Raw genomic sequence first — 24,344 nt, 5'->3', positions numbered from 1 at the left:
TTCTTGTTTCATTCAATGAATAACGTTTTCATAGTATATAAACCCAATAAGGCCTAATAATCTCTCTGGGTTGGAAGGTAAGATAACAGTCGCTTTCATAAAACTGGAATTGGTTGCAGAGCGGACCCCAGGCTCTCATGCGCCGTGGCGAAAAACCTCCGGTTTTTCCAACACGCATGGAAAACGGTATTTTTTATATTTTTCGGTAGAATATAAAGGTACCTTCGCCTGGCCTAATCATATTCTAAAAATAAAAATAAAAAACATATAATTAAAAATCACAATTTTATTTTTACTAAAATAATCTAAGTACATTGGTATGGTCACATAAGTAATATATTTTAAAATATCTCACCTATTCCAAGGATGGTGGACTTTCGAAAAGAGCGATAACTCATTTTGAAATGAATTTCTAGTAACAATATGACTGATATATTATAAGATATTATAAATATTAAGTCATTTACAGTTAAGGTAAATAAATACTAAATTGAAAAATATACTTAACATGACAATGTCAGTCGAAATAGCCAATAATACAAAAAAAACTTATTGTCAATTCTACCAAATAAGATTTTTTATATGCATAGTTATATTACTATGACTTTTGAGAGTTTCTTGTTGCTGGATTTTTTCTCATTTCAGAAATTCTTTAGTTTTCGTAGTAGCAAAATACAAAATAGTACAGAGACTAGATAATTTTACAGTACAGATACCTTAGTGTGTTTATTATTTAAAGGCTTTTACAGATAATGCAACAAATGGCATACGATTTTAGAGAATCCCTGGCTAAGTAGGAGAAACCGTAGAGTAATCTTCAAGCAGAGCTTTTCAGCCGATCACGACACGTTGTCGTGAATGTATTGAAGTGGTAATACCTATAATTACTGCCTATATTTGTATAACTATTGGTTAACCTTGGAAGGAGAAGGCAAAGCCTTCGCCGAAGTTGTGAGGCCCGCTTTGCACTTCGTTCTCTTGCGGACGGTACTGAAAAGAAAAACAAGTAAAAAAATGTGAATTAATAAAATTAAATGGCTTTAATATATATACGACCTTAACGATCGCTCACACTGATTGGTGCATGCGAAATAAAGGGAATGCCGTAAACTCGGGTTACTTTGACCCAATGGAGGGTAACTTTGACCCACATGAAAACCTCATTTAAAAGGGTCTATTAAAAAACATAAAAACGTCAAAGGTTAGCTAAAACCAACCTCATGGCATATTTCCATAATTATAGTGCAATAATATAACCTGAACCGAGTAAATCTCAATGGCCAAAGTTACCCTCCAGGGCTAAAGTAACCCGACTTTACACTACTTTACTTATTTTGACGTGCGATACATACCCGCCAATCAGTAGGTACACGTTCATTGAGTTCGTATCAAAACCATAAAGGGGCCCACTGATTAACAGTCCGCCGGACGGAATCGGCCTGTCAGTTAGAACAAAAAGTTGACAGTTCCGAACAACTGACAGGCAGATACCATCCGGCGGACTGTTAATCAGTGGGCCCCTTTACAAATTGAAAACCAGCATCTAGAAAAGTAATTTACTAATACCACTTTAACACAAGGAATAGAACACCATTTAATAAAATAATATAAAACGGAATCTATCTCTTAGTTAGATCGAATACACTGGCACAGCGACCTTAAGCCAGTCAAATTAGATCAAAAAATGCCGTTTGGAGGTTTAATTCCCAGCAAGCTGGAAATCATTTTAATATCTTCATTTGATCCTAAATGCGTATAGTCAGAGTTTGCTCCATCCCAGGTGGTGTGGATACATTTTGGGAGCCTTGGCCTTGGGAGATACATTTTACGTTGGATTGGTTGGACAAAACCACTCTATGTAGAAGGATCCTACCATCAATTACAATGTCACTACCAGCAAGGTTGTTGTGGATCAGACACAGGTGAAATTTTTTTTTGGATTTGAACACGATTTTACCAAAAAAATGAAATTCAATGTGGCGGCCATTTTTTACAATCTTTGACTACGAATTCATATTAAGGTGCCTTTCGGATCCTCAGATATCAATTTTTATCATGATTAGAGCAAATTTACCATCGGACGTGCCTACCGTTTTCGAAATACATACAAGCTAAAAACTGAAAATGTGCAAAAATTTTTCCTCAACTCCTGGGATGGAGCAAACTCGGATTACACTAATTTAGGACCAAATGAAGGTATTTAGACGATTTACAGCTTGCTGGGAATTAATTCCTGAATAACTAATTTGACTGGCCTACCTTGTCAGTAGAATAAATACAGCAAATTTTATAAATAAAGGCGCGAAGAGTTGATACCCATCACATAGAAAATTTGACTTTATTTTCTACTGGCAAGCAGGGTGTGTTTCAGTATACACTCATATCAGGGGTAGGAAACTAGAGAGTTCGGGCATTTTCGGCTCCGTTCGGCTCAGCATTGCTTCGAGCAATTATTAGGGTTGGCATCACTTGACGTCCCTTTGCGTGTACGACCACAGATAAGATAATACCCTGAATTTGTATAACCCTAAATAGCCGAAAGGGATAGTTCCATACATAAAAATCAGCATGATTCGTACCTGGACCGCTGTCAAGCTTCGGTTTTGTAGGAAGTGTCCTTTCTGTACGGTAGTACTATTACTTATTCTGTGCCTATATGTACCACAGAATAAGTACATACTCGTACATGGTCGAATCATGTTGTCCCTTTCTAATATATGGCATTATCCCTTTCGGCCATTTAGGGTTGTCAAAATACAAGTGATTATCTTATCTGTGGTCGTGCACGCAAAGGGACGTCAAGTTGTGTCAACCGTCATAATTGCTCGGAGCAATGAGCCGAACGGAGCCGAGTTTGCCCGAAGTCAGGAGTGTCTCCCCACTACTCTGTGCTTATGTACAGTCAGCAGCAGAAGTTGCTAAGCGGGCGAGGTGTTCAAAATTACCTTGACGCGCTCTTATTCTCTTAACAATAAAGTTGTGTCAAGATCATTTTGAACACCTCGCCCGCTTAGCAACTATTGCTGCTGACTGTACATATTTACCTGTCCGTCATCCTCTTGGCCCTGCGCCCTCCAACTCTGAGGGTAATATTGCGATGCTGTCGCCCTCTGTTGACCGCCCTCTCCACCCTACAAACAAACGGTTTAGAATAATCATTTAATTTACGACAATCAACTCTGGCTTAGCAATGTGCCAAATAGAATTTTCAAAATTGCAAAGTTACCTTTTTTTTGCACACTTTTTACAATTAAATCTTGTTACAAATAAGTTTACAGTACATATGATCCTATTTTCCCGCACTAGTGCGTAAAATAGCACTTTTCGTGCGAATGTCAAAAATTAAAGGGCCATATGTACTGTAAAACGTTGTACGATACACGTGCGGTAGGTAATTCGAATTTCCTCTTTTCCGCACTTGTATCGTAAATAACTATTTCGTGGTAATTAACAACAACTTAAGTATAAACTAATAATAAAAATAACCTAAAATTTAAACTACCTACAAAACCTAATACTTAAAAAACGAAAAATTTATATCTAAAGAGGGCCCCTGGAGCATAGTGCCAAAGATACTGGCAGCATTTCCACGCTGAATGTCAACGCTTACTCGTTGAGCGAGGAAGCTGCCAGCTCTTTTCTCCCCAGTGACCTCAACCAGCCGTTTGGCCAAATCTGCAATTTGCATGTATATAAACTGAAAATCGTAATTAGATTCCAAAAAAAGTAAGACAATGTTGCCACTGCAATAATTTGTTTGTAAAATAGTAAATTCCTTTTTTATAAATAAACACGCTAAGATAATTTATTTATTGGTAATTTTACTCCTACGATTTAAAAAAGTACTTTTATTTACTTATTTTAACATAAATACAAGACGCGCTAGTAAAAAGTCGCAACATTGTCTTACTTTTTTTGGAATCTAATTACGATTTTCAGTTTAATGTTACCTCTTCACACTTAAACCGCTGAACGGATTTAGAAAGTTTAAATTTGGCATAGAGATACGAGTAGTTTGAGTCCCGGGGAAGGACATAGGATACTTTTTATGTCGGTGTCATCCCTAAAGATGGTGAAAAGGAGGGTGGAATTGAGAGTGAGTCATATTTTGACTAAACGTAGTCCTAACATAGAGTAATACAGTGAAACCTGGATAAGTGAGACTTCAAGGGACGAGCAGATTTGTCTCACTTAAAGAGGTATTCCACTTACCCAGGCTCTCAGTTAGCCAGGTACAAATAAATTTCTGTCTCATTTACAGAGGGTTCCATTAATAGAGGTGAGAATAGAGTATATTTCAGTTATAGAGGTGGTTAATAAGGTATTTTGTAATTATCTTTAAAAATAAATAAGGTAAAATAATCCTTGTCCCTAAATATTTTTTAAGTCTGTTTAAATATTTCTTTGAATTTAGTTTGAATTATTCTCCAAAGGATAGATATTTTAAAATTACATTAAATTTGATACGGATTTCATTGCGTCTTAGAAATTTAATAAATGAAAATTTGTTCGTGTTACTTATCAAGGTTTCAGCTTTCGTTTCGATAGTTTTAACTACTTACATAAAAAACTAAATCAAACTTGAAGTCGTTTAGACACAATTAAGCAAATGCGGAATTTGTGGATGAACTAAGAGTTAGTAAGAATATGGAAATTGATCAATAAAGTCCAAGTTAGAGAGGTCATAGATTGACGTTATCTCAGATACAGAGGTCAATTCCTATAAAATTCTAAAAAACAATTAGGAAAATGTAATCTTATAAATATAGTCTCAGTAAAAGAGGTAAAATACAATCTCTGTCTCAATTATAGAGGTAAATGTGACTATAAAATCACAACAACTAATCCCAGTTATAGAGGTTCGTTTTATCTCACTAACAGAGGTAATTCAGTGCTAAAGTGTCGGGACCGCACCATGAGTCCCAGCTATAGAGGTTTCTCACTTATCCAGGTCCCACTTAACCCGGTTTTACTGTATAAGTAAAGAAAGAGTGGTAACTCCATACATCAGTTTTCTTTCCAAAACCAGGCGTGGCTCACTCCGCGATTTCGTCGCTTTGCTACAGGTAGCTAAAAGTACATCCATTCCACACCAATTTTGGTGGCTAGTCATAAGCCGCGCGTGGCGCTGTCGCCACCTAGAGGCCATATCTGTCCTGATCGTAACAAACGCGTTTTGTTAGAAAGTGAGTCTTCTGTACTTAGAAGGTACTATTATTTATTCTGTGCCAAAGCGCGCGTTATTTCGTAGTCGACATCTAGCGTCAAGTAGCGGAATTTATCAGTACTGCTAGTTGACAGTAGCGGTCTCACAGTATTTTGCTGCCAGTTTTGCTGCTGAGGTTCTATTCGCTGCTGGTTGTACTGTTGTTGCAAGTCGTATTGCTGTCGTTGCTGCTGGTACGCCTGCTGGTAATGCTGGTCTGTGGGCAATGAATAATCCAGGTTAATATTACGAACCTCTTCTCTTCTTCCTCGCGTTATCCCGGCATTTTGCCACGGCTCATGGGAGCCTGGGGACCGCTTGACAACTAATCCCAAGAATTGGCGTAGGCACTAGTTTTTACGAAAGCGACTGCCATCTGACCTTCCAACCCAGAGAGTAAGCTAGACCTTATTGGGATTAGTCCGGTTTCCTCACGATGTTTTCCTTCATGAAAAGCGACTGTTAGTAAATATCAAATGATATTCCGTGCATAAGTTCCGAAAACTCATTGGTACGAGCCGGGATTTGAACCCGCGACCTCCGGATTGAAAGCCGCACGCTCTTACCGCTAGGCCTCCAGCGCTAATTAATATTACGAACCTAATATTACTAAAACGTGATGATGATGTAATTGAAATTTGAGTGGGATAACCTTAGAGCAACTGGAGAGGTCATGGCTGTCATTTTATTTACGAAACAGTCTGCCGATTTTTGCGGGGGAGGGGACGTCAAATGTATTGCTATTTCTACATGATTTGTACGTAGCGTAGCCAATGCATAGTACATACAAAAGTTTGCACAATTGTGCATTTTTTCGGCAGAGGGGTAAGCTCTTAAAGGCGACTCCAGTTATTAAATGCTCTAAGGAGTCTAAGGGGATAACTCACCAGAAGTAGGCGGTGCTACTGGCTCTGGGCTCTTCGGGAGATGGCTGCCTTCGAGGATCTGAAATACAATAGTTATTTACGATACAAGTGCGGAAAGTAGGAAATTCGAAACGAGTGGTGATAAATTAAAACACGACCGAAGGGAGTGTTTTAAATCGACACGAGTTGCGAATTACCTATTCGCACGTGTATCGTACAACGTTTTACAGTACATATTTTATGGCACTTTAAATTTTCGACATAGTCACGGAAAGTGCTTATTTCCGCACTAGTGCGGGAAAGTAGCACCATATGTACTGTAATAATATTTTATTACCAAGTAAACAACCATACAGATTGATCATATTCTTAGGAAACCAGATTCCTGATCTACTTATCTAATACCTTAAAATGGTGTGAGTAAGGATTACGAGGGCAGTTGGGTTATGAATCGGGCGAGGAGGGATGGTAAGGGGGTGAGATGGTACTTCTAGACCAGAGTTGTCACATTGTTACGTACTTTATTGACGAATCCAGCAACATAAAAACTAGTTTGATGTATTCAAAAGGTACTTAAATACAAAATACAGTCCGTAGCGGCCCCTTTTTTTGAATATCTTTTGTTAAATTTAAATAAGCACGATTATTTAGCAGTGGCGCTAGTGTGCACGTTGATGGGCTCTATAGTTCGTTTATTTTAGCATTAGAAATAAGGTAAACAATCTTGATGTGTCTTTTAATTGAAAAACACATTTTAAAAATAAGATACGGCAAATATGTAACAATTATGAATCTAATACGATCATTTATATTCTTCTGCTTTCATAAGTAATAGTTACTGATTTAAAAAAAGCATTTTTCAATTAAAAGACTTGTCAAGATCGCTCACCTTCTTTCAAGTTCTTTCTAATGCTAAAAAAAACGAACTATAGGCGTGTACCGACGAACCGCGAGTGAATGGCTATGGAAGGGTGGCTTAGTAACCCATCAGCTAACTTGTCCTTGACATTGGTAAGGCAAAAATCAACTAGTCTGGAAAGCAGACATTACATAGAACCTCTTAAAACAAAGAAATTGATAATTTCTTACCTCAAAACCTTCCTTCCCAGCTCGGTACTTCAGCTTGACGATCTGCCCGCTAGGATCCTTGTACTGGTAGGCTCATACTCGGGTTCCCTCGGGTTTTATCTGCTCGCCAGCTGATACCAGTTCCCACCTTTCTATAAACTATTTAATCAAGCTCTCACCTGAAAACCTTCCTTCCCACCGACATTTGTATTGGTCTGATCCCTAATCCTAAATGACCCCAACAGGGAAGATGCCTAGTAAACAGAAATATGGTGCCTTACATGATAGTAGGTACCGTTGAATTGTGTTAGCTCAGGGTTGGCTGGAGGTGACCCAAACTGTCAAGTCAAGTCAACCTACGACACAGAATAAGCAATAGTATTATCATACAGAACGGCCAAGCACCGCCCCGCCTCGACTCGCATTACCTCGCCCCGCGACTGGCCGCGACATGAATCTGGCGGACTTCTGGCATCCTCTCAGTAAAGCCACTTACCCACACATACACAATGACGCGTGTACAGACGTGTCGCGCACACATATAAACGCAAATGATTTTTGATGTATAGCGTGTCCGCCCTGTGCCTACGACCCCCATACTTATGAGGGTTTGATTAAGAAGAACAGAATTTCTTACCTGGAAACCTTCCTTCCCATCTCTATACTTCAGCTTGACGATCTGCCCGCTCGGGTCCTTGTACTGGTAGGCTCCAACTCGGGTTCCGTCGGGTCTTATCTGCTCGCCAGCTGACACCCAGTTCCCACATTTCTATAACTATTTATCTAATTCCCACCTGGAAACCTTCCTTCCCACCAACATTTGTATTGGTCTGACCCCTAATCCAAAATTACCCTAACATGGAAGGTGCCTAGTAAACAGAAATATGGTGCCTTACATGATAGTAGGTACCGTTGAATTGTGTTGGGTCAGGGTTGGCTGGAGGTGTAAACCTGGGGTCTCATTAGCCCACAACGGGGAGTCCCATATAACCATCCCGGCCCATCCCCGCGCCGTGGTATGCGTAAAGCATTTCCCCTCTTTAAAAAAAATTGGCTGGAGCTGACCCAAACTGTCAACTCAACCTACGACCCCAAATAGGGTTTGATTAAGAAAAATAGAATTTCTTACCTGAAAACCTTCCTTCCCAGCTCGGTACTTCAGCTTGACGATCTGCCCGCTAGGATCCTTGTACTGGTAGGCTCCAACTCGGGTTCCGTCGGGTTCGATCTGCTCTCCGGCTGCCAGGCCGTTGTCCGAGGCGTACTCGAAACGGAAGGCGCCATCTGTTGACGACGAAGCATGTTATGACCAAATACTTAGTTCAACAGCACAAAGCCGCACTGGCAGGATCGCCATGTGAGGTGGGACGTAAAGACAAACACGAGAGTATAGGTTTATTCTATATGATACTTATGCTAGGGTATATAGTGATGAATATGTATGGGTATATATAGGGTACATGTGAGAGAGTGTGCGTGTCATATATGGTGGACACAACAAGTAGTTCAATCTAGACACGCGGCAGCGTGTCAAGCCAAGTTCAAGCAAAGGAACTGGCTAGCCAGCGCCGAGTGTATTATTACACGAACCACTTGGTGCCACTTTTGACCCTTCTATAACTCAAAACCTAAAGAGGTAAACACATAAAACTACGTGTGTTTAATTATATCCATAAGAACATCCAGAAGCTCAAATTTCATGAAGCTAGCTCAAACGGTTATAAAGATATGAAGGTCAAAAAGTCGTAAATTTTAAGACTGACTTATAGTACCTAAACCTAACCTACTTCCAGATGACCTAGAAGGATGAAATTTGGAATCCAGCTCAGTTATTGTGTGAAAGCGTAGGAAAAAATCTAAAAATAAAAAAAAGTTTAAAAAATAGTGGGGGTCCCCATACAAAGAAAAACATTTTTTATTGTGACTGACATATAAGTACCTAAACCTAACCTACTTCCAGATGACCTAGAAGGATGAAATTTGGAATCCAGGTCGGTTATTGTGTGTAAGCGTAGGAAAAAATCTTTAAATAAAAAAAAGTTAATAAATAGGGGGGGTCCCCATACAATTTTTTTTTTATTGTGACTGACATATATTACCTAAACCTAACCTACTTCCAGATGACCTAGAAGGATGAAATTTGGAATCCAGCTCGGTAATTGTGTGTAAGCGTAGGAAAAAATCTAAAAATAAAAAAAGGTAAAAAATAGGGGGGGGGGTCCCCATACAAAAAAATATTTTTTAATTGTAGCGTTGGAACCGTTACAAGCAGATATTTGAAACTATCCCAATATATGTATTATTATATTTGCTATATAAAAGAAATATAAAAATAAAGTTAAGTCAAAAAATAAGTGGTGTCCCCATACAAAAAAAACTTGTAATACGCGCTAAACAACCGGCCAACGGTGTGTCGTTGGCGGCGCGCGGCACCACATAATTAATACAAAGAACAGAAGTAAAAAACATGCAGCGGAAACACAAGAAAAAACATTAAATCTCAATACCTGCCTAGTTTTCTTTACTTGATATCCCATCAAAAACATAAATGTAAAAAAGGAGAGCCAAGTTCAATACAAAAATTATGCTTGGCTGTGGGGTTCGCCGCAAAAAGAATGGAGATCTAAATGAGTGCCAAGTTCTATGCAAAATCCAAATATGTATTTATAAGAACAAAATAACATTATGAACAAGTATTAAACTCTATTTCTTTGCTTTATTGGATACCTATAACAATTGCTGTTATTTAAAAAAAAATATTATTGCCAAGCATAATTTTTGTATTGAACTTGGCTCTCCTTTTTTACATTTATGTTTTTGATGGGATTTGAAATACATTTCCATGCCGGCTGTACACACTCGTCGAGAGCCTCTCGCCGAGAGTCTCGGTACCGCTCTGATCCAATCGGAGAAGCGCGAGACGAGATAAGGAAGAGCGAGACGAGAAGGAACAGCTTGTACACACTCGTTCTCGAGTTCTGTCTCGGGGTCTCTCGACGAGTGTGTACAGCCCGCATCATATTACCTGGTCTATGCTAATACCAAATGTATCAGCTTTCGTAAATAACGCCTAATAAGGTACATGTTCTCTTGAAACTTAAGTCATTGTCAATAGAGGTGACAGCAAGGTGTCATCTATTGGGCATTAGCATGTCGAGCACTAGTACGTTTACCTTAATAGGTAATCTATACTAGACCTGCTAGCATGAGTTGTTCTCGCGCCTATACCTATCACGACTTCAGGACAGGGCCGTCTTAAACTATGCTGGGGCCCTTGGGCACATAAGAATTTGGGGCCCTTTTGGAAAGTAAAGAAAGCGAATTAAACAAACATTTTTCTGCTATGATCTTCTATTTATCATGGGTAATCGAATATACTGTTACTGTCTGTCCTTCGGGCCCCCCCGAGGATGGGGGTGGGGTTGCCAGATGGTCGGGATTTGGCGGGATTCTCCCGATTTTTAGCATGTGTTCCCGATTCCCGACAAAGTGAAAATTGTCCCGAAAAACAGCTTCAACGTTATAAAACAATAATTTCAAGTTCCGAACTGTCGTCGAGCGAGCGCGCGACCCACGTTGAGCGTAGTGCCCAAGCCCATAATGTAAAATATCGTTGTTTTTAATACAATTACTTTAATCTGGATGTTTTTTTTTCCCGACTTAAGTCCCAAATCCCGAAAAATTTATATTTTTTCCCGATATAAGCAACTTTCGACCTGGCAACCCTTGGGGGCCCTGGGCACGGGCCCTGTGTGCCCTTATGGTAAAGACGGTACTGGGTATGGAGAGTATCGTGACCTCTTGATGCTCCCCAAAAACGGCAGAGAGGTTTACCCTCTCATATACGGCGTTACCGCCGCAGCGGAAGTTAGTGGATATTCTCCTCCCCTCCTTCTAACAGAGGAAGTACGGGAGGAGCGAGTCCCACATACCACCCCATCCACAACGGGCCTTCGCAGCCCGGGGGTGCGAAAAAAAAAAGGTATGGAGAGTATCTCGGTAGACAAAAATGTATAGTACAAAACACATAAACGCGCGACTATTTCATGAATAGTTATGCTCATGAAATATACTAGAGATGCAACTGATAGTTGTTTGGCCGGATACCGGATATTCTGCCTGACCATCGGCCGAATATTCGGTATCCGGCCGCCGAATGTTCGGCCGGCGGAACTATACCTACATTTCGGTTTTTCAGGTGCGCCTGCATAATGGTTTTGACCAGTTTCGTAGTGAACGGTCGCGCGCACTCATTTCTAGGTTCGAAATGAGTGCGCGTGTAAGTGGAATGTTTAAATTGTTTTAAAATAATAAACGAGTACGATTATAACCGTGACTGTTTCTTATTCCAATTTTGTTTACTCCGAAGTCAAGCAATGCTTCTATCCGGTATCCGGCCGGATAGTTGGCCACTATTCGGTATCCGGCCGGATGTTAAAATAATGACCGGATAGGCCGGATACCGGTAAACGAATATCCAGTGCAACTCTAAAATATACTCATGCACACATTCAGTGGAAAATAAAAAAAGGTTTGATTTGGATTACAGCACCGTTAAATAATTTCAACTTAGTATGTAAGTAAACTTATTTTTTTGCATTTTTAATTTGTCCATATTAGTTATAATTAGTTAATAAATAAAATAAGTTACTTTCATATGTATAACATTTCCTATAATATAAGTAATAACAAGACTGTTTAGTTATGGAGGAGCGGGGCACCCTGATACAGATTCACTCACCTAAAAGGAAGTCCCAACCACTGATGGCAATTTGTAGAAGCTTAATAAGGAAATAAATAATTTTTCATTTTCATTTCATTTTCCATGAGTGTATTTGCACGTTTATGTCTTTTATATGGGAGCGCGGCGGACCGTTTGGTAAAATGTTTATAGTTGACTACAGTGTATCGAAATGAATATTATAGTTGAGTTGGGCAACGCAACTCATGCTAGCCGGTCTAGCCGAGTTACACTGTATTGGGTTTGGAGTGGAATTCTACCAGGATTGAATAGAGTAAAACTTTATTTGTTCAGACAGTAAAACGATATATACTTTGTCAAAGGATTGTCTAATTTCAAACAGACAAAGAGAATAATCTTTTCACCACACCAGCTCGGAAAGGCTTACTTTGCACTTTAAAAACTGATAGCAAAGTTGCATTTTATTCATATGTGAGGCAAAGATATCAAATGCAAATTTTGAGTTGTTTTCTTATGTTTGCTGGTAGAATTGACTTTTAAATGACTTTTAAATGTGACGATTTTGGATGATAAATATTTAATAACATTTATTTGGATTTTATTTGGTAATCAAACCAATTGTTTGATATTTTACATTAAATATTTGCTTCGGGTTGGTGGGGTGAAAAATTTTGTGTTTCACTCGGGGGCAAATTTTGTTTAACCCTCGTGCTTTGAAACCCTCGCAACGCTCAAGATTCCATTTTACGAACCACTCGCTACGCTCATGGTTCAATTTTGAAATCTTTCGCTTGCTCGGGTATCAATATTAGCACGAGCGGTTAAACAATAACTTTGCCCCCGAGTGAAACAAATAACTATTGTCTTACACTAGTAATAGCAGCCAAAAGAAAAGGATGAGTATAGTTTTTTTGTTCTTACAAATTTGGTTTGAACAATATATTCATTTGTTCAAGTACACTGACAAAATAGAAAACAACAGACAAAACAAAATAGTCGCCAGCTCATGGCATAAGGTTTAGGTACAATGCATGCTGCCTAAAGAGGGGCGTAAAGCCAGTAAATTTGAAGGGGACGAAAGATATGATGCGCCGCACGAGACTTGAGACGGAAGAATTCACCATCACGCAGATTTTAACGGTTGACCCTGCTTGTGATGCAAGATGGCGGCTTGCTGTTCCTTAGCAATGATTTATTATAACTCAAGATACGTTATAGGCGTTCCAAAATTGAAGCGCTTACCTTGTGACAAATTGTACAAGTTGCCTTTAGTCGCACCTGGGCAAGCGAGATGTGTGCACGTGCTAACGAGAGCTCCCGCTCACCGAAAGAGAAAGAGACAAGCGGCTCGATTCGGAAAATGAATTAGATTTCTACTAGACTTCAACAAGTTACGATACGGATAATTTAAAGATATTTGTAAGATAGATATGTCAAATTTGACGTTTCCGCGATTCTGGAGGTCCTCTTGAACGATTTCGAAAAGTTATGACTTAGATATCCAAGTCACATCTAGTCGATATCTAATGTAGATCTAGTTGATCTCTAAATCGTCTCAAGATCTTGTGATTATCTCGAAATTAGAATAGGCCTGAAGCTCATGTTTAACAACGAGTGTGACAAAGATGAATGGAATGCGAAAAATAAAACCTGTCTATAGTTATAATATCATTGTTCCTTAGTCAGCTGGGGGCTAAAATAGGGTCTCCACGGCTCCACGGTTGGAGGGGGGTACCTGACGTAACAGCTGTGGGATGGAGGGGCACAGCTCTGGTTGGAGGGAGGAGGGGGTACCTGATGTAAGAGCCTGCTTGTGATGCAAGATGGCGGCTTGCTGTTCCTTAGTCAGCTGGGGGCTGAAGGGCGGCCGCCAGGGCTCCGGTTGGAGGGGGGGTTCCTGATGTAAGAGCTGTGGGATGGAGGGGCACAGCTCTGGTTGGAGGGAGGGGGTACCTGATGTAAGAGCCTGCTTGTGATGCAGTATGGTGGCTTGCTGTTCCTTAGTCCACTGAGGGCTGAAGGGCGGCCGCCAGGGTTCCGGTTGGAGGGGGGGTTCCTGATGAAAGAGCTGTGGGATGGGGGGGCACAGCTCTGGTTGGAGGGAGGAAGGGGTACCTGATGTAAGAGCCTGCTTGTGATGCAAGATGGCGGCTTGCTGTTCCTTAGTCAGCTGAGGGCTGAAGGGCGGCCGCCAGGGCTCCGGTTGGAGGGGGGGTTCCTGATGTAAGAGCTGTGGGATGGAGGGGCATAGCTCTGGTTGGAGGGAGGAGGGGGTACCTGATGTAAGAGCCTGCTTGTGATGCAGTATGGTGGTTTGCTGTTCCTTAGTCAGCTGAGGGCTGAAGGGCGACCGCCAGGGCTCCGGTTGGAGGGGGGTACCTGACGTAACAGCTGTGGGATGGAGGGGCACAGCTCTGGTAGGAGGGAGGAGGGGGTACCTGATGTAAGAGCCTGCTTGTGATGCAGTATGGCGGCTTGCTGTTCCTTAGTCAGCTGAGGGCTGAAGGGGGGTCTCCAGGGCTCCGGTTGGAGGATCGGCTGCAGGGGCGCTGCGGGGGCGAGCGGGCTTGGGGAACCTGGGAAACAAAGCAGGATGGTCAAAGAGAGAAGCTTGCTTTACCGTCTCCCTTCCTTCCTTGCCGTATCCGGCAATGGCGACTCCATCAACAATTCTTATTCGGATTATGAAATGCCCTAATGTGGCTCGCAAAGGCAAACTTTGTCTTTGTCTACTATTCTGACTCGCCTGGGGGTCCACATCTGTCTCTTCCGTCACTACTTAAAAGATCAGAGACAACCAATTTATTGTATTCTCCAACGGCGCCCAACTTACTTTAAATAATCTTCCTTATTAGTTATACAACATACTCAGAGTGCCCAACCATAAGATTGTAGCCGCTAAACCCACATTTGCTCCCTTCTTCCTTAGTTTAGTCTGTTGAACTCTGTTGTAAGCTAGCCGAGTGCTATTTAATATAATAAAATAAAATAAGTTAACATTAGAGGCTCTTCCAGCGCTCCCGAACCTTGCTACTTGTTGTTTTGGTGAATAAATGTATTGTAAGTAGTCTGCTAGTTTTCTTTATTCCATAATTATTAAAATCTGAAAAATAATCGTTGTAACAACGTATCGTGGTGTTTACAGAAACGTGATGTTTACAAGACGACACTAACCTCGCCAATCTCGCTCGTTCACAGCTGGTCTCCAGTTCTGACTCGCCTGGGGGTCCACGTCGTTATTACGCAGAGCCGTGAACAATCCCGTATCGTGGTGTTTACAGAAACGTGATGTTTACAAGACGACACTAACCTCGCCAATCTCGCTCGTTCACAGCTGGTCTCCAGTTCTGACTCGCCTGGGGGTCCACGTCGTTATTACGCAGAGCCGTGAACAATCCCGTATCGTGGTGTTTACAGAAACGTGATGTTTACAAGACGACACTAACCTCGCCAATCTCGCTCGTTCACAGCTGGTCTCCAGTTCTGACTCGCCTGGGGGTCCACATCGTTACGCAGAGCCGTGAACAATCCCGTATCGTGGTGTTTACAGAAACGTGATGTTTACAAGAAGACACTAACCTCGCCAATCTCGCTCGTTCACAGCTGGTCTCCAGTTCTGACTAGCCTGGGGGTCCACATCGTTACGCAGAGCCGTGAACAATCCCGTATCGTGGTGTTTACAGAAACGTGATGTTTACAAGAAGCCACTGACCTCGCCAATCTCGCTCGTTCACAGCGGGTCTACAGTTCTGACTAGCCTGGGGGTCCACATCGTTACGCAGAGCCGTGAACAATAACGTATCGTGGTGTTTACAGGAACGTGATGTTTACAAGAAGCCACTGACCTCGCCAATCTCGCTCGTTCACAGCGGGTCTCCAGTTCTGACTAGCCTGGGGGTCCACATCGTTACGCAGAGCCGTGAACAATCACGTATCGTGGTGTTTACAGGAACGTGATGTTTACAAGAAGCCACTGACCTCGCCAATCTCGCTCGTTCACAGCGGGTCTCCAATTCTGACTCGCCTGGGGGTCCACGTCGTTACGCAGGGCCGGCGTGAACATGCCCTTTTGATACGACTCCAACTATTGACAAACGTTTAATTATTTAATAAAATGTCTAATTTTGCCGTTTTTGCGTAATCAATCAATCAATCAAAGCATTTATTTTCAGGCTACTAAGGCCCATAGATACATACCTTACAAACTAACATATATATACAATAATAAAAAACTTAAATACTAAAAAATCATTTTCGTGACGCAGTTTTCTGCGGAATGGTACGGAACCCTTCGTGCGCGAGTCCAAATCGCACTTGGCCGGTTTTTATTATAAAGCAAAATCTTGCTTGTCATTAGTCAAGGGCCTATTTTAGATTTAAGCTAGTTATTAATTTCGTTTAGTAGTACCACTGTATATATATATATATATATTGTATGTAAATAAATGATTTTTTAAATATAAAATTTAGTTATTGTTATAAATAAAAAAAGATATTTAATAACTCTAAAAAAAAAGTTAAATATAAAAAAAATACAGTAACATTTTGTATTTGCTCCATAAAAAAATACCGGTATTATTAAGTTCTTTTTAGTTCTTTGGTTTATTATTTCATTTTAATTGGACAATCTTATAATACAAAGTCGTTAGCCAAATATATGCTTCAGTTTTACGTAAAGAGCATAAAGTAATTCAAAATATTGGTCTGTTTCGTGGTTTTTTAAAAATACCGGTTTCGAGCCCGGTAACATCCATGATACGAGTAACTATGTGAAAAATTAGAATAAACCGGATATTATTTCATAAATTATAAGTAAGTATAGGTTTTCGGTTTTTGTGAGCGTAATGAGAAAAATATTGCTCAATTTTACCGCATCCTTTTACGGCACTTTTTTAAGAGCATTTGTAAGGAACTAATGGAAATTAGTGTCCGACCGAAACATGTTTTTTTGCCGAAACCGAAACCGAAACCGAAGGTTCGGCATTGTGGCCCCAGTTTCGGCCGAAACCGAAACCGAAACCGACCCTTTTGTAGACTTGTTAAAATCGTTGAAAATATGTCATAAAACCGGTTTTTAGAGGTGAGGCCAATTCGTAGAAACTACCATAATACGATTTTTGTAGGACCGAAAAGGTTTATACCGACGAGCGGTTTTGTTGGAATCAGCATGGTCTACTGATTATCAAAATGCATGTTGTCGCTTCTTAAAGTGGTAGAATGAGTTTTTATGACGTTATAAAGTCGGCAGTAGGTACTAAGTTTTTAACTTTTTTCTTTTAAACATACCAAGCTTTGTGAATAGATTACAAATATGTAACATTTTCACTATTTGGTCTAACAAATTAGAAGAAAACGTCCTAAAATTACACAATGCAGAGTTGATTTTGAACTGCTCTACATTGAAAACTACTGAATGGATTATTCTAAAATACATACCAAGTGTTTGTGAATATCCTCTATATAATGTTCAAAAATAATTAGCCAGAAATATTAAAAAATAAGAGAAGTAGGTACATCAATTTGAATAACAGTATAATTTTCTGTTATGGTTAACTTCTAAAATACTATTTCTTTCACTGAAAATATACCATGTGATATATTAAATGAAACCGATTTATGAGTAAATTACAAAATATATAACATACTATATTATTTTCACTATTTGGGCGTTTAAATATATTTGTAATCTACTGACAAAGCCCTTTCTTTTCAGACCCCACATGGTATGTTTTCAGTAAAAAAAATAGTATTTAGTAGTACTGTAACAGATATTTATATTGTTATTCAATTTGAAGTACTTTTCTTATTTTTGGATATACATATTTGGTTAATTATTTTTAGAAATAGTACCTATAGAAAATATTCACAGTCATTTTGTATAAAATTTGGACTAATCCATTCAGCTATTTTCAATTTAGAGCAGTTCAAATTCAACTCTGGATTGACAATTTTTTTTAAGTTTTCTAATAATTTGTTAGACCAGGTGGTGAACCTGTTAGACTATGTTATATTATATAACTTATATATTTGTAATCTACTCACAAAGCCTCATGCATTTTGATAATCAGTAGACCATGCTGATTCCAACAATACCAATGGTCGGTATAAACCTTTTTAGTCCTACGAAAGTTGCTTTTCTTCAACTTGGCCACTCCACTATTTATACACATTAAGACTGCGTCGACCGTCCAGTGGCGGGCGCCTTGATTAGGGCCTTGAATTGTGTTTTCTAATAAACCAATTAATTTATGTATACATAAATCAGTATATTAATATTGTTATCCTACTTGTTCCCCAACTTTAGATCTTTGTCACATTTTTAGTTACATAGTACGAAGTACGATTTCGTAAGTTTCGGCCCGGCCGAAAGGTTCGGCCGTTTTTTGGCCGAAACCGAAACTACGGCCGAAACATGATTTTTTGGCCGAAACTGGCCGAAACCGAAACCGAAACCGAACCTTCGGTCGGACACTAATGGAAATTGAATAGAAACGAAAAAGGTAGGTTAAAATAAGAATATTTTTTCCCCAGCAAAAATTAATAGCGTTAGACCAAGCTAAGTTGCCAGCGATTCTGATACCACAGACTGTGCAAGTGTTTTTTTTTTATTTATTTAGAACACAAACAGTCACATAATACAAATGGATTTGTAGTACAATGTAGTGTAAAATACTTAATAAAACAGGTCTGGAATTGTTATTTAAAAGTCATAATTTCAATTAACTAACATGTAGAGTAGGTTAAGTTCAAAACTAACAATATGTGGACCTAATGTTGACTATTAATAAATAAATCAATAAATTTATTCATTCATAGAAGTTTGACGTTTAAAATAACACTGGCACCTGTCTGGGCTATCAAAATGGCTGCTAACTTAGCTTGGTCTAGATCTAGGAGATAGTATAAGTACTTAATACTTTCATTTATCAATTTATCATGCTCGTGATTCTAAAGGGGCCCACTGATTAACAGTCCGCCGGACGGTATCGGCCTGTCAGATGTTCGGAACTCTCAAAATTTTGTTCTAACTGACAGGCCGATACTGTCCGGTGGACTGTTAATCAGTGGGCCCCTTAAGCAGGAACAAAAGTGCGAGAATTCGGTGGACTGTTAATCAGTGGGCCCCTTAAGCAGGAACAAAAGTGCGAGAATTTTCACATTTGAAGAATAGGTGAAGCGACATACGATTGTGAAACCGCAGGGCTAGACTTATATTTCAGCATGAAAACGGATAGAGTTAGATCAAGAAAAGTCTGCAGGGATTTAAGATAAGATAAGATAAGATAAGATCTTTATTTGCATACCAGTATGTTTCATAAATTACATAATGGACCCGAAGGGTATAACAAAACGTTATTCACTATATATTTATATTTTTCATAGCCCACGCAATGCAAGTGTTATTTTAAACGTCAAACTTCTATGAAATTATGACACTTGCACTACGTGGGCTATATAAAAATATCAAAATCGCTGCAGACTTTTCTTGGTCTGACTCTACTAGAGTTAGACCAAGAAAAGTCTGCAGCGATTTTGATAGCCCACGCAATGCAATTGTTATTTTAAACGTCAAACTTCTATGAAATTATGACGTATTAATAACACTTGCACTGCGTGGGCTATCAAAATCGCTGCAGACTTTTCTTGGTCTAACTCTACTAATAACTTTTTAAGTTGGTCCGTATTTAGTATGAAAATTAGGACAGAATTTTTTAAAACCTTACTCGGTCCATTTCCTTTGGCATGTTCCAGGGCTGATGCATGGGCTGGAAGAGTGCTCCCCTCACCTGCCACATACATACATACATACACATACATACATATATATTTACATACAATAGGGTATTACACTGTACTGGGGCGGGGCGGTGAGGAGGAGGGGAGGGAATTACACTGTATTTAAAATAAATAATTTTACACCGTGCATGAAATAAAGCACCAGATAATTATTAGAAAAACACAGATAGGTAGGAGTTATTTTTAAACACAAGTTCTATTTAATAAATCGGATAGAATTATAAAAAGTAGGTGAGTTGACCGTGACGTCACGATGTAATGTTTCATATAAATCCCATATTAGCAAATCGTTTTGACAGTTCTAAAAAAGTAACTGATTTGACTAGTAGGAAAATACCCTATTAAGTATATAGTACCTAATTCGCTTGGCCGCAAGGCCTCCTGGCTTGACTAAATGAAACTCAGTAATTTTTAGGGTTCCGTACCCAAAGGGTAAAAACGGGACCCTATTACTAAGAATAGAATATAGAATAGAATAGAAAAACGTTTATTGCAAAAACCATCTACATACAGCACCACACATATAAATTTAAAAAAGAGGATCTTATACACTAAACAGTTTAAACTATTATTAGCTTAACTAACATGCAATAATAATCGTAGTATTGACTCCGCTGAAGACTCCGCTGTCTGTCTGTCTGTCCGTCTGTCTGTCACCAGGCTGTATCTCATGAACCGTGATAGCTAGGCAGTTGAAATTTTCAAAGATGATGTATTTCTGTTGCTATAACAACAAATACTAAAAAACCGGACAAGTGCGAGTCGGACTCGCCCATCGAGGGTTCCGTACTTTTTTGCCATCTGTGAAAATTTCAACTGCCTAGCTATCACGGTTCATGAGATACAGCCTGGTGACAGACGGACGGACGGACAGCGGAGTTTTAGTAATAGGGTCCCGTTTTTACCCTTTGGGTACTTGAACCCTAAAAACAGAATATAATAAATATTTAAGTGGGGCTCCCATACAACAAACGTGATTATTTGCCGTTTTTTGCGCAATTGTACGGAACCCTTCGTGCGCGAGTCCGAGTCGCACTTGGCCGGTTTTTATTACAAAGCAAAATCTTGCTTGTCATGAGTCAATTTGACAGTGGCAATAAAATACATACATACCTAAATACCTATCCCATACTTACGCCATACTTGACATAGCACTTGATATAAAGCCCGTTCCACACTCATGCGCGAATCGCGGCGCGAAGCCGATAGTGATAACAGCCTGTCACCTACGCTCAAGCTTCTGAAACACATTTACCGCTACGTCGTAGCGGATAACATGGGTTTCCGGATATAGTAGCTGTAGACCTAAGGTTAAGGACTCACGTGTTGCTTGAAGGTCTGCGGCGTGTAGAAGTCGTCCTGCGCCCGCGCCGCCGCCATCACCGCACACCACATGCATATCAACTGAAAACATACATTTGTTAATACTGTGGGACGGCATTTTAATTTCAATTTAACCCTTCTTTGCATGGTGATGGAAATTTCAATCATAACATTGTCCTATGAAATAAAGGTGCTTTCGGAGGTGATTGATATTTATTTTTAAGACTGTCAACTTTCAACACTAATCCATTTTTTTTATTTTACACATAAATTTACGCAGTATTTTAATTTATAAAAATTACATTTGTTTTAAGACTAAATATCGGAAAATTTGGAAAAACCCAGAAGTTGATGATTTTTAGTATGTGATTTTGGGCCTTTTTTTCGGGGTTTGTAATTGTTTTATATTTAAAAACTTTATCATAGGTACATACCTATATCACAAATAGTGTACCTTTCTGATAACATTTTAAAAATAAAGGAATGCTTCCTTTAAGTAAAATGAGCCAGCTTAAGGATTTAAGGTAGTTTCCCACCAGGGCAAAAATAAAAAACCGGGCAAGTGCGAGTCGGACTCGCGCACGAAGGGTTCCGTACCATAATGCAAAAAAAAAAACAAAAAAAAAAGCAAAAAAAAAACGGTCACCCATCCAAATACTGACCACTCCCGACGTTGCTTAACTTTGGTCAAAAATCACGTTTGTTGTATGGGAGCCCCATTTAAATCTTTATTTTATTCTGTTTTTAGTATTTGTTGTTATAGCGGCAACAGAAATACATCATCTGTGAAAATTTCAACTGTCTAGCTATCACGGTTCGTGAGATACAGCCTGGTGACAGACGGACGGACGGACGGACGGACGGACGGACAGCGAAGTCTTAGTAATAGGGTCCCGTTTTACCCTTTGGGTACGGAACCCTAAAAATCATGCAAAGAAGGGTTAATTCAAAATACTCGTATGTATCTTCAAAAGCTTTAACACTCTGACGCCACGTCACCCACAGACATACATATTATCTATGTATTTATCTATGTTACTTTTCTAAAACTTGGTTTGTTGGTAAAAACTAGCCAAGTCAAATTTTTATAATTTTTATAATTTCATGATTTTCTACACAGCACAGAACTTGGCACTCATATAGATCTCAATTGTTTTGTCGGTGAGTCAACATACTAGCTCTTACTCTTATTATTGAGCTTGGCTCTCATTTTCCATTCATGTTTTTGTTGGGATTTATGTTTCAGGAACTAATTATACTTCAGGAATATAATAGCTAGCGTCTTAACACATGTAAATACCTATAAGATTAATTTATAAGGTTCGATAAAAATAATACAGTATAATGAGTAACATAAAAAGATTAAAAACTAAATTTAAAAACTAAAATTAAAAACTACCTAAAATTAAAAACTAACTAAAATTAAAAACTACCTAAAATTAAAAACTAAACTAAACTTAGTACTTAAGTATATGAAACTAATAAGATCCTTAGATATTTTCACCAACATATATTTTATCGCTTTTTATGGCTTTCGCGTCTTATTTTCTTTTTATACCTCGTCGCTGGCTAACGAGCATACAATCCACCTGACGGTAAGCGGCTACGGTAGCCTATTGATATAAAAACCTGTTCACTACTTTTAAAAACTTGTAGCCTAAGATATTCTTCGCTTTTTTATTACAATCTATCGGTCTGGCCTAGTGGGTAGTGACCCTGCCTGTGAAGCCAATGGTCCTGGGTTCGAATCCCGGTAAGGGCATTTATTTGTGTGACGAGCACAGATATTTGTTCCTGAGAATGGATGTTTTCTATGTAGGTATTTCAGGTATTTGTATATTAGGTATATTTATCGTTTTTTTTTTTAAAAGATAAAGGAAATTTTATTTGGTAAAAACAAAGAAAGAAATAAACAAACATAATAAAACTTAAAAATCTAAAGATAAAAAATTTGGCCCAGATCGCCGTCAACGGGCAAGGTGCCCAGAAGGCTGGCTGTATTTCCCCGCTGTATATATTTCTATATTTTGAGTACCCACAACACAAGCTTTCTTGAGCTTACCGTGGGACTTAAGTAGTCAATTTGTGTAAGAATGTCCGTATAATATTAATTTGTTTCTCCATTTTGGATTTCACGGTTCTATAAATCCCGGTCTTTTGATAGGCTTGCGTGTGGATACAGATCCAACACGTAACTAAAGGCCCTTTGGAGAGCTATAATAAGTATCATGTAGAACGCCTGTTGGAACCCGTTCACAGGCGCAACAATAAACACCCATGAACCGGTCTCAGCAGGCATTGGGAATATTTGTTTGTTATTATTATAAAAAAAATCCACCTACCCTCATGGTCACTAACACAGCACTGAACAGAATGTGCGCGCGTTATGAAACACCGTCATATATAGCGTTGCCAATAACTCAGTCGACCGAGAATATCGGGTCGGGTGGGGTCGCCTAACAAGAAAGTTAATAACACTATTAAAATACTTTGTACCTACGCAAGATAATTACTTAAGGAAGATCCTAACAAATAATTGAAAACATAAAAAAAATAATACTTCTTTGAACCACACACTAACAATGTGAACACCTAAGAGTAATTTTTCATGTCTTGCCCTAGCTAATAGTTTTATTTTTTATTTTATTTTTTTCCCTCGCCTTTTTCTCATGCCATCGCCATTTGCTAAGTTAACTTAGATTTAGTTATTAGTAGATTTCATAAAAACACTTGTTTTATATTTTTTATTATATTTTAATATCTTATATAAAATTAGGAGTGAACTGAAAACCAGCGCTGTGACAGCTAGTCTGTAACACAGCAAATGCTGAGTCCATCCCTATTGTCACACTATTGGTTGTTTATAAGTTATAATATAAGTAAGAACGAGTATATTAGACTTAAGAAATTAATGTCAAACTATGTTAATTTAATTGTTGCTAGTTCAACATGTATTTTTGTTTGTTTTACTTTTTTATCGTCTTTGTTTTCTTGTATGTGTGTGGCAATAAATAATTCTTATTCTTATTCTTAAAATCGAACTATTCGGCCGAATACGAACATTGAAAAATATGCCGATTACCGAATAATTACCTATCGAATTTTTGGCCCATCTCTAGTTTTAACTAGACAACTAGGAAAGCAACAAATCGCTTGAACAAGAAAAGGTGTAGGGTAAACAGAACAGAACGGGAAGAGAAGAGTCGTAGAATGTATTGGATTCGTTGGATTCCATACGTTTCACGACTCTTCTCTTTCCGCACAGACTCTTTAAGAGCGCGCAGTGGCGGATTTGCCCGCGGGCCTAAGGCGGCAAAAAATTAGGGGCAGAAAATTACAAGAAATAACTTAAAATGTAGTTAATATGATGGGTGCTGGGAAA

The 24,344-nt window shown here is 39.0% G+C and overlaps 1 protein-coding gene across 2 annotated transcripts; it reads right to left on the bottom strand.

The window, feature by feature from the left end:
* Nucleotides 1–757: 757 nt before the first annotated feature.
* On the bottom strand, nt 758–23,310 carry LOC134803371 (uncharacterized). 2 transcript variants are annotated; one of them, XM_063776180.1, is made up of 10 exons: nt 23,305–23,310; nt 20,963–21,043; nt 19,567–19,629; nt 15,821–15,926; nt 14,281–14,418; nt 8,270–8,424; nt 6,094–6,151; nt 5,314–5,423; nt 3,045–3,131; nt 761–990 (listed from the first exon to the last, which is right to left on the bottom strand). In XM_063776180.1, exons 1-10 carry the CDS (start codon nt 23,308–23,310, stop codon nt 913–915), a joined length of 882 nt encoding a protein of 293 aa, XP_063632250.1. In that variant the 3' UTR covers nt 761–912. The 2 variants fall into 2 exon arrangements, with proteins under 2 accessions (XP_063632251.1, XP_063632250.1); XM_063776181.1 differs by lacking the exon at nt 19,567–19,629 and having other exon boundaries at nt 758–990.
* Nucleotides 23,311–24,344: the final 1,034 nt, after the last annotated feature.

The sequence above is a fragment of the Cydia splendana genome, chromosome 26, assembly GCF_910591565.1.
Source record: "Cydia splendana chromosome 26, ilCydSple1.2, whole genome shotgun sequence".
Classification (NCBI taxonomy): Eukaryota; Metazoa; Arthropoda; class Insecta; order Lepidoptera; family Tortricidae; genus Cydia; species Cydia splendana.
Note: the sequence above shows the minus strand (reverse complement) of the source record. Positions and strands in the feature narration are given on the sequence as shown.

Coding starts and splice junctions, on each gene's coding strand:
- LOC134803371 (XM_063776180.1), bottom strand. Junction 14,419..15,820: donor GAACGAGCGAGATTGGCGAG/GTCAGTGGCTTC, acceptor TTTGTTTCCCAG/GTTCCCCAAGCCCGCTCGCC. Junction 5,424..6,093: donor AGTAGCACCGCCTACTTCTG/GTGAGTTATCCC, acceptor CATTGCCCACAG/ACCAGCATTACCAGCAGGCG.